The 11,315-nt window shown below is 47.0% G+C and overlaps 2 protein-coding genes across 5 annotated transcripts in view; one reads left to right on the top strand and one right to left on the bottom strand.

Annotated features, from left to right (window-relative positions):
- LOC116846058 overlaps positions 1-11,315 on the bottom strand; it is a 54,316-nt gene that overhangs the window by 39,405 nt on the left and 3,596 nt on the right. Inside the window, exon 1 of one of the 2 annotated variants that reach the window (XM_032819472.1) lies at positions 2,931-2,993. The exons of the other annotated variant lie outside the window; for it this stretch is intronic. The gene's annotated coding sequence lies outside the window, so the exon portion shown is untranslated. Of the gene's footprint in view, positions 1-2,930; positions 2,994-11,315 lie in introns of those variants that run through there. 2 annotated transcript variants of the gene reach the window in all.
- Positions 3,330-11,315, top strand: part of LOC116846017 (pikachurin) — a 125,407-nt gene continuing 117,421 nt past the window's right edge. Inside the window, exons 1-3 of one of the 3 annotated variants that reach the window (XM_032819327.1) lie at positions 3,330-3,680; positions 3,956-4,133; positions 9,250-9,632. In XM_032819327.1, the coding sequence (XP_032675218.1) occupies positions 9,518-9,632 (115 nt within the window). In that variant the 5' untranslated portion in view covers positions 3,330-3,680; positions 3,956-4,133; positions 9,250-9,517. Of the gene's footprint in view, positions 4,134-9,249; positions 9,633-11,315 lie in introns of all 3 variants that reach the window. The other 2 variants (XM_032819335.1, XM_032819317.1) reach the window with 2 other exon arrangements.

Here is an 11,315-nt window from a genome sequence, read left to right as displayed (position 1 = left end):
GAGAGAGAGAGAGAGAGAGAGAGAGAGAGAGAGAGAGAGAGAGAGAAAGTAAGTCTAATAATTGATTTCATCAATCTTTCTCCGGATGGACATCGTCTTGTTAAATCTATGCAGCTTTTCTTTCCTTAACCGCCGACATTAGCGCCGACTATTATTCCGAAATCGCTTCTGTCCTTAACGAAGCGTGGAAAATTGGTGAATCATCAATTTAATCTAGATTCGCTCTGCTAACGAGATTCCGGGGGAAGGTCGATGAAGGCGCGAGCGCGTTTTTGTGTAAGCATAAAGTTAGATTTAGATTGATTAAACGCAGTCGCAGCTACATCACTCTCGCAGAGGAGAAGCTCGTCGATTTCTTTGCGAAACGCGTACGGAGTGCTTCTCCTCTTCTATTCACATACGTATAAAGTACTTATTTATAAGAGATTCGCAGTATTAGCTACGTACGTTTCTCCTCTCTCCGTCCCGACCCCTCCGCCTCCAAATCCTCCGTCCCGATCCCCCCTCGCCTCCAAATCCTTCGTCCCCTCCGTCTCCTGCCGCGAGTATTTTTGCTACTATTTCGAGCGAACTTTTGTACCGTGTGCGACACACCATGTCAACTCGATGACCGATCGGGACCGACGTTGCCAACAACAATGGCGGACAATGTAACGTTGTTAGCCTTATTGATTGTTAATAAATATATACACATACGAACGTACACGGAGTTTGGACTCTGTCAATAGTCATAAGATGGATTAGGTGGACACGAGTTCGCTACGTCCTGGGAAATAAATTGATAGCACGGCGACATACGGGGCGGCTCGCGTGAAACGCGCGACAAATTCATAAGCGAGCTTTTGACGTTCGGTGCGCCGCGTTGCGCGGCCCAATTAATTTATTTGTCGCAACGCGCGAGAAAGTAGTGCATCGAATTTTTAGAATTATTTTATCCTTCTTTTTTTTGTTTTATTTTTGTTGGAAATTAATACAATGAAAAGAAAACTGATGGAGTAAAGTTGCGCTCTATGCAATTACAGTTAACCAATTAATTGCTTTCCATCGTGCCAATTTTTTTACTTTACCCATAAAGTGGAAATAGCTCTCTCGAACGATCCACGGTACTTTGATTTCATATACAACAAACAATACAACGCGCCGATATTTTTTCAATATTTATACAAGTAAATGTGAACGTGTGGGTGCGCGTGTGAGTACATGTGTGTATGTGTGTGTGTGTGTGTTGACTTTAATCGATTGAAATGTCGCGAAATAAGGATATATCGCGCGCATAAGATAAACGAAACTCCTGTGTACTGTCGAGCGAGCCGCGCCGTAGGATTTTTCGTGAGGATTACCCCCTTCTTTATTATCCTCGGGATCATCCGTTTATCGTCGGGATCCTGCAGAATAGGTCACCGGTTGAACACGATTAACTGTGAGGTGCTGCTGTTAACCGGATTACGCGGAACTTGAGTTTTCTAAAGTAATAAAGGGGAGCTCTCTACGGCAAACTGATGAAATTCATAGCGCTATACACGGGGTGTCGCAAATACACCCGGCGGCCGGAGGACACGATCGAGATTAATTAACGTCCGAGGTGCGAAAGTGGGCGCCTAGCTCCTTTGTGCGCGGGGACCTTTGTGCCTTTAATTCCAGCGTAACACGTAGAACCCCCATTGTTATTTTTATTATGCTCTCTGAGCACTCGGACGGTGATACACCGAAACATAATTAATTCCAGATAACTTTCTGACACGACGGAAGTGACACGCATAATTTCTGCTGCGAAATAAACCGAAAGCCTCTTCGTGCAACTGACACCTATTTTCGCGTGATTTACATTGAATTCTTTCCCCAGCGAAGAACTCTGTCGCGCAATTAATTACGTAAGTCGTCTGATTGGAAATCGAAGACAGTTGTTTCACGACGCAGCGCAAGAGAGAGTACTTCTTTTCATTATCTTGCCGGCTCATCGACAGGTAATTAATAAATACTGCATCTCTCAAGTATATGTGTATGTAATGATTTTCCACGCTGTTGTCTGCTCGATTTCTTTACGATTGAATTTTCACAAAAGAAACGGATATAGCATTGTTAAAGACACCCTGTATACGCGATAATAGACCACCCCGTTAATTGAGTTCCAAGTGTTTATTTTATAATCTAATTTAAAGAATGGAATGGTGTGAAAGTCCGTAAACTCGCGGAGTAACTTCTAATATTCCAGAATGCGCGGTATCATAAATATAGCAGATTGCATCGCAATGAAAAATTAACACGTATATGCACACACGTGTGTGTATGTGTGGAAAAGTGCACGTTGATAAGATACAATCAGCGGTAATAGGCATCCGCACATTTTTGGCAATGTTTCAACTCTAAAATCGCCGACACGCGATGGATAATACAGCGATCATATCATCACGATAAGCCTATTTCACATCTTGAGATTAGTCATATACTTAAGAATCGCGAATTGCAACGAAAACATAATACACAGTAATACAAGCAATGTTATACATAGAGATTCATATCAATAGTCGGTAGTTGAAACATGCCTCAGGCGAAATACTCAGTCTGGAATTTAGAGATAGATGTGAATTATCAGTTGAATCATATTATATGATTCAAGTGAAAGATTAAAATCTAGCTCTAAATTCAGATCCATGTGAGATCCATTGTCTCTCTCACGTGAGACAAGTTTCAATTCATACAGCATGAATGTCCATAAGACATCCCAGAGACAAAGTCCGAAAGATATCCTATCGCTTTTGACGTCTCTCTAGGATATGTATAAGACATATGCTAGACATTCGTGCTGTATGGCGAATAACGACTATACTAATGCCGGCAAATACATGAGACACATGAATCAGTCATGTATGAATCAGCGAGGCCGGTAGGTATACGATTCGATCGGTTTCTCACGAATTGAACTCAATTACCTGCAGTTCCGCAGAATTTCCAAGGCGGATGGTCGGCTTTCCGTGCCTCTCAAGCCTCCATCTTAATTTCGAAAGGCAGGAAAGTGTTTCTTATGGCGCGCAGTGCACGCAGCGCCATCACGCGACGCGCGGCACGGCCTCGCACCTCGGACGCTACGTACCTGTGCCGCTCTCGCGCGCACTCTCGATCGGAAGGCACGCATTTCCAAGCGGAATGTTTTCAGGGGAGTAGTAACGCGGCGGCTCAGACAAAAAAATGGCGGCGGCCGATCGAAGGCGGTAGTGGCGGCGTTATGACGCATGCCGCGCAGCGGCGGTAGCGACGACGACGACGACGGCAACGAGGACGACGACGACGACGACGACGACGGCGACGGTGGTAGTGGCACGGTGGTGGTGGTGGTGGTGATGGTGGTGGCGTCCCTCGGCGGCGCCACCGTCGAGCTACCCCCGCAGTTCGATTGGGGACACCGGCCGGCACCGACGGCCGTCGCGACGCTCCGCGAAGCGTGTGTGGTTCGTCCGAAACTCGTCGCCGCGTCAAGGTGAAGACAAAATTCGCACGAAAGGATAACAACGACGGACAGAGAGAGAGAGAGAGCGAGAAAAAGTTACTTGGTCCGTGGGAAAAGAAAAACGGAGACGGAGCGAGTGGGCTAGTGAGCGAGCGAGCGAGCGAGCGAGAGAGAGAGAGAGAGAGAGAGAGAGAGAGAGAGCGAGCGAGCGAGTCGAGAGAACATTCTGCGACAGGTACGGGGAAAGACGGGAGCTTTACCGGCGACGCGTTCGGCGGGGGTTAACGGTGTGGCGAGGGGATTATATCGCGAAAACCACACGAGAGAGAGAAGCTACCGAGTTTTGTAGCATCGTGACGCTCCCGCGACCGACGCACGACGGTGCGCGCTCCGTTCGTTCGTTCATTCGTTCGTTTGTTCGTTCGATTGGCGGCCGAACGGCGCGCACACACACTGCCCTTTGGCGAAGGGCACACCGCGAAAGCGACGCTTTTTCTTTTATTGATTCAGCCCTTCGGTTCGCCCGTGGCGTTCGCGCGATCGCTCGATAAGTTGCGTATTCGCACGCATCGTGGAATCTTGTCGCCGCCGCCACTGCCGCCGTCGCCGCCGCCACCACCGCCGCCGCTGTCGCCGCCACCACCACCACCTCCACCGCTGCCCGCTCCGCCGTTGTGTGTTTTCGACGGTGAGTTCGCGCGACACATTGCGAGTCAGCTCTTAGTCGTGTTTATCGATCAAAAATTACTCGGCACCGCGCGCGCGATTTCCGGCGAATCGCGATCGTTAAGGCGAGTCGACGGCGCCATTCGATCGTACGTCTCGCCCACGGAGTCGGGGGTTGTTGCTTGTTGCTCGCACACCACTACGACGGCGAGTCGGAGGGGCGACCTTTCCCGAGGAACGAATTTCACGCTCAGCCGTGTAGATTATCCGGTAATCGTTGGAAACAGTAGAGCGGCTATTAATACACAGGGTATTGAATCGCCAATAAGACGAATAACCCACATATCTTATACATTAAAGATGCAAGTCGTGTCCGTCGCCGAGCACGAAACTTGTTTAATATGGAAGGAGGCGCGGAACTCTCTCACGTATGCTCTCTTTTCTCTGAAATTCAATCGATCTTGTGGAAACACATTTGAAGATTAAGCGCGCATGATAATATGATGTAACAACGTAATATCTCTCTTTCCCTGTAAACTCTTTTCTCTGTAAACTGTATTACATGTGGAAAGATCGATTCGATATTAACGCCATTATTGTCATCCCTGCCATTATTGTCACTTTTCCGTGGCAATTTTCGTCTCTTATTTATTGAACGTTCATTGTAGATTGCAACCCGGAAGAGGATACGTGAATAATGGAGAGTGATTTTTGTCGCGTGGTTTACACGACTGGTATATTGGATGCAACATAAATAGTGCAAAATTTAGAATCCGCGAGAGAGTATTTGCTTCAATCGAATGTGATACGGCGTAGCTTTAAGCCGCGTATCGAATTACGTTCGGTGCCGGCTTGTTAAGGGTTAAAATCTGTGTTTGTTATCGAGTCGCCGGATAATGGTACTGCGCAGAGCACAATCTGATTCTCCTCTTTGTTATTGTATTTTTGCAGTGGCTTGAATCGCATCGCGTGGAAAAAGCTATCCTCTGTCGCACCCTTCAAAAATCTTCGACGAGGATCGCGCGATGCTTAAAAACATTCTATTATTACACGACGGGAAATCAACCGCTGCGTATAATTATTATTACGTATTCCACGAGAAGCGGAGCGCAATGAAATTATACGTCGACTTCTCGTTTGAGCGTCTCGAATATTGACAAAATAAACACGGAACAGAACTGGAGCATACGCGAGCAAAGAATTCCTAGAACACGCCACTGTGGATAAAATCGCGATATATTACAGCGAGAGGGAAGGAAAGAGAGAGAGAGAGAGAGAGAGAGAGAGAGAGAGAGAATGTTACTCTTCCGTACTTTGCGTCATACGTGACGTGTGTAGTTGTTATGTCGCTAAACATACCGCGCCACTTTACGCGCAGTCGAAAATTATCAATTTAATCTTATATACGTTATTATATGCGCGTATTCTCTCTGCATATAGAATCTATATCGGATGGCGTACACCACACATGTTGAATTACATGTTATATTTAATTTATGCCTTTGCTAATTTTGCTCGGCATGACTCGTCGTCGTGCACAAATAGATGTGTACACTATAATAACATAACGGAATAAGCCATTAATAAATTTTCATCAATCAACGAGCAAAATGTAATAACAGGTATTCGCCCTCCCTCTCTCTCTCTCTCTCTCTCTCTCTCTAGAGAGAGAGAGAGGGAGGGAGAGAGAAACAGTCTATCCCGCAGAATATTAGCACGTAAATCATTCAGCGCGCGAACGACAAATATGACGATTAGGATGATTACATGCAAATCGTAGAATCATTTGCGCCGGACGTATGCCGGATACGTCGTCGGTAGCGTCGAGAGAACGGGGGATAAAATCGGAGTAAATAATCGGTGCTGTTGTGCGAGAGATAAAAGTGAGAGGGCACGGGTCGAATCCGGTCATTTGTAAAATCACGGCTGAGTCCACATCTCCGCGGCGAAAACGGATTTATTGCTGCCATATCAAGCGCGAGGGATGACGACTCTATTTCCTGTCTAAATAACATCAGCCCGAGCATTTCCATCAAGCTCTGTAAACACGTCGAATCTAGGCGGGTCAAATAAATAAATAGGAAAGACACAGATGGAAAATTCGCCGTATTGTGGCGCGGTAAAGCACAGTTCTCGGGAGACGTGTCGTCTCGTGACGCTGCGATTAGTAACGAATATTTCACATTATATCGATACTCGCGTCCGCGCGACACACGTAGAATACTTACACGGCGTGTAACAACACATTTTTGTACAATGTAAAATAAATCTCAATTGTATCGCGGTGTCAAGTATTAAAACTGTTATTTGCTGATGTTTGCTGGTGGTGTAAAAAAACAAACAAGAAAGCAACAGGAAAAACAAAAGACAAAAATACTGATTTGTTGTAAAAATTATATATACGGGGATTAACGTAAAAAAATGTTTTTAAAGTTTTTTTTTAGATTATTTCCACGGATTTCTAGAATTAATTTCTTGCGACTCCTGTGCTCGACAAATAGCTGATTCGATAATAGAATTTTATTCGTCGGACATTTTATTTGTCGCTTATACTATCGCTTTTAATGCTCCTGATGAGCGTTGGTTTTCGTAATGTTTCACGCGCAAAATATATTTTCGTTTGATTTTAAACACACACACACATACGTCGTGTGCTCGTTGCGAGTAATCGTTCTGACTGGTGGGACCGAGAAAATCGCGCAAATCAAATTGTTCCGCGCCCAATCGGTCGCGTCAAATAAAATTCCGAAACGTGACTGAGAAAAAAAAGAGCAGGAACTCCGATCGGCGATATTTTCTAATTTCGGAAATCCACGCCTGTAAGTCTCGGATAACATCGAGCCCCGAGGAGAAACGTAAGAAAAAGGAAAGGAGAAACGGAAAAGAGTGACAAATCGCGCCGCGCGCTCGATATTTGTAAGATATCGGAGCGATAGATGTAAACGATGTGTTTCACCTACGACTGCAGCTTACACCGCGCAACCCTAGAATGGAAATTTCGGAGCCGCCAGGCTCTCTCCGCTGGCGTAATCTTATCTACCGCAACTTCGCGACACCAGCCGGTGACTTAAGCCGAAACGTCAACTATCGGCTACGACAGTCGATATCGAGCTTCGCGTCTACCCCGATCCTCTGTCGAAATCTGAAGGCAGCATCCGGGGGTGATGTAGCTCACTTGAAACGATCGACAAACCGATTACTTAACTTTTCCGCGGATTTTTACGAGAGACAGACCCCTCCCCCCGCATGATATAATTTTTATGTCGCGCTCTTGCTCTCTCTCGAACTTCTGGCATCGTAAGATTGACGTCTTTTTATTCGCGACAATTGTTCCTTCTATCTTTCTGTATTATTTTCCTGTATTATCTTTCTGTATTATCTTCCTGTATTATCTTCCTGTATTATCTTCCTGTATTATCTTCCTGTATTATCTTACTGTTCGATCAACTAGTCGTTTTATATTAGTAACATGATAACAATTTCATATTACTATATGATAAGAGTTTCAAAGCGGAAAATTTATTTCGTCAAAAACTGCATTTAATTTCGAGCTATAATATATATATCTTCTTTTGCAAAACCAACTCTTTCTAACTTACGGATAACGAGATTCATTTGATATGTGTATATTATCTGACCTGACCTCATCTGACTCTGTGTGTGTTATATTTTTATAAAATATCTGAAATACAGTGAATTATACGTAATGCGCGCGAGCCGAATTTCCCAAATTGTGTGCATACAATGACACATTCGTGTGGAAGTAAAATTAAGCGTGGCATGAATTACTTAGAGCACACATCAGTGTGAGTTTTACATCTTGCCAGACACGGTCCAGAATACGAGAATATTCGTGGAACACGTCGTGAAGTTGTGCAGATCCAAATGAAATGTCGCGAGCAAGACGCGCGAAATTGGAGCGCAGCAGCCACGAGGTCACCAAAATATTTGCCGCGCGAAGGGTCCGCCGTGAATCGTTGATTTAAATCAACGCAGCGCGGAGGGAGTGAAAAATTCGCGCGCGGCATTAACTGATCTAACGCGTAAGCGCGCCCGTGACGAAGTCACACGCCCCGACAATGCTTCGAAAATTTAATTTCAACCGCGGCATACCGTTAATTTTATTTTCCTTTCGCCAGCGCGTCCGCGAAGAACACGTCGCTGCCGGCGGCGAATCCGCCGGCACGCCGTTCGTCTCCGCAACGGGAAGGGACAACGGGAAGAGACTAGGACGATAAGCGAAAAACCTCATTCAGAGAACGCGAGTTAATATTCGCGCGCGTTAATCCGTCTGTTGCGGCAATTCGCCTCGCATTTTCCGCAGCGTGAACATCCTGTCGGATCTCGTGCCTCGCGCGTCGCCCGGCTGTCGCGTCTCGGGAGTTCTCACGCAGAATGCGCGATTATACACCCTGTCCCTTCGCTCCACGAATTTCGCGAAAAAAAGACAGAAAAGGTAGAGAATGGAAGGGAGAGAGAGAGGAGGAGGAGGAAGGGACGAAGGGGCGGGGAAGGAGAGAAAGAGAGGACGGAGTGCGAGGCGAGAAAACAACCCCTTTGTGTGAGCCCGCGGGAAATATGCATGCCCGCATTGATATGCATACGGTGTCAAGTAAATTTGCATCGGGTATCGCGCGAAAATAGAGACCTATCATTTGCCATATAACGAGAATGGTAAACGCCGCGAATACTTTGTTACGCACACGCCATTTGCAACCGAATCGGTCGCGCGACCTGTGTCAATTGACGTTTGCGAGGACGCGAAGTGATATACGCAATCACGTGTGTCTTCATGTATTTTACAATGAGCCGAATCTCCCGAAATATTCGACCTGTTTTTAGCAGCGACGCTAAAACGAGATTCGGCCGCATTCGACGAAAGGTTACACATTCTCCACTTCGCCTCCCTTGTGATTTCCACTTATATGCGAGCTAACGCAATGTGGTGTCGTTGATTCGACGACACGGCGAGACCGGTAAAATGCTAAATGTCGATCCGGGGCGAAATTGTTCCGCTGATTTCGCGACATGCCTCAACGTTATTCTATGATAATTTCGCGTTGATTTCGCCTCGTTTGAGCGCAATTATCATATTACCGGTAATACGCTCGAAGTAAGGAAAATTTTTTGGTTTGCAGATTTCGCCGGGATTCGCGCTGTCGATCGACCGTCGCATCCGTCTGTCGCGTTGTGTGACGAGAGTGACCTCGGGATTGTCGGGTGCGTCTTTGGCTCGACTGGTGCTAGTCGCGCGAGTAATTAAGTGACTCGATCAAGGGGTGGCCAGAGGGAGTCAGGCAGTGCCGCGTGTGTCGCGTGGGGTGATCGACGGTATTCTCTGGAGAGCATGCGGCAGTAAAGTAAGGATCTTATCGACTCCAGCGCGTGCATGTTTATCGCCAAACGATGGCTGGACCACGCGTTTGCCGGTTCTTCGTCATTCTGGAATACCTGTCGCTCGTCTTGGTGCTCGCCCAGAACCCCGTGGAGGAGAAGACCACCTTCGAGGCTGCTTTCCAAGGTGAGTCGACATGTTTTTTCCTTGTATGCGAGGCAATTTTATGAACTCTCCGCTTTTATCAACTCTAGTCTCTCTGATCGCTCATTACGCTCGATGCTGGAACACACGTACCGTTCTGTGTGACTCTCGTCCCGGTATTACCGCAAAAAGAGCAAAAGGCAGCGAGAGAGAGAGAGAGAGAGAGAGAGAGAGAGAGAAAGAGAAAGAGAGAGAGAAAGCGTAACTACGAATCGGGTAGCGAACGCAAAATCAGAGCGCAAAAAATGGTGCGTTCCCGGTGCGGAAAACTTTTCCATGCGCGACTGCTGCTACAATTAACAATGAAACTCGCGTTAATATTCGTGTGAACGGCAGCGTAATTACGTTGAATTATGTTGCGCTTTTCTATGAAACGTCCATAACGAAGGGTGATCAAGTTACCCGTGTGCATGCGTCTTATAAGCTTTCAGTGGATCTCGCATTAAAGCCGAAATAAGAAAGCGAAAGAGAGAAGGAGAAATGGGGTTTATTTTATAACGAGCAGCAGCTTACGACGCGCTTCTTGGTCTTGCCGTGTACCGTAACTCGGGGCGGACTAAAAGTTTGGCCGCTGTTTATGGGGATTTTAGGGTCCACAGCTCCGACTCCATCTATTTTGCCTCTCTCTCTTTCTCTGCTCTTGTTCGCCGCTATCCTCGCACCTGTTCTTCGCGAAATAAGCATATTTTGCGCACATTCCGGCACAATTACGCGATAAAACCGGCGAAGCGCACCCGCCTCACGGTCGTCTCCGTTTGACTGGCTCTTTCCTTCTTTTTTTTTCTCATTTTTCATCGATTAGCTCGAATTACCGATCCCGAATGTGCCACTTAAAATAATTGAGAGCACGTTTCCGAAAGAATTCCCGTATCGAAAATCTATATCCAATTGGTGGAAAGTTAACGACAACGTCGCTCGACAACTTCCACGCGAAAAGTTTGCGCGCGCGGGATGGGGGTGAACGCGGGCGTGTGGCCCCCATTATCTCGAGAATTTTCGTGAATTCGCTCGCAGCGGCGCACCCGCGCTCGTTGTTCTCAATGAAGACGGACGTAATTTTTGAGAAATCACCACCGGTCTCTGCCGCGCGGGCCGGCCGAAAAGTTGCGCGGCGACGCAATTCGCGCTCGCAACGGACGGAAAAAGGGCCGAGTTGGCGGAATATTTTGCGCGAGTCAGTAAAATATCTCCTGGCCGGCTGCGGACTGTATCTAGTTAATTGTAGCCTTGGTATCGATCCCTTCTCGAGCTCGAGAGGAAGAGAGACAGAGAGACAGACAGAAAGAGAGAAAGAGAGGTAGAGGGAGAGAGCGTCGGGGATCCGGTCGCACGAAAATGTTCACAATTTCCAAGCTGCCGTGTGCAAACACTTGCGACCGCTCGCAGCCCATCCGTCCGTCCGTTCGCTGACGACGACCGGCTTTTGCTTTCACAGCGCGTCCGTGAATTTGAATATTCAAAATACTCGGAGAATTTAGAGCACAAATGCCTTTCGACGAGTGTGTCAATATGTATGCGCCTACTTGCGAGTTGGCCGAGCCGCGACGACGACGCTAATCGCGTTAGCAGCACGCGATCAACGGCGGATTATTAATGCGCTTGCGCTTTTAATTAGCGCGACTTGATGGCTGCTCTGTCGCCCTCCCCCCTCCCCCCCCCTTCCCC

This window comes from Odontomachus brunneus, unplaced genomic scaffold (genome assembly GCF_010583005.1).
Source record: "Odontomachus brunneus isolate Ranch 3 - 2012 unplaced genomic scaffold, Obru_v1 Obru_scaffold_004, whole genome shotgun sequence".
NCBI classification, from domain to species: domain Eukaryota; kingdom Metazoa; phylum Arthropoda; class Insecta; order Hymenoptera; family Formicidae; genus Odontomachus; species Odontomachus brunneus.
This window is presented reverse-complemented; position numbering and strand designations above follow the sequence as displayed.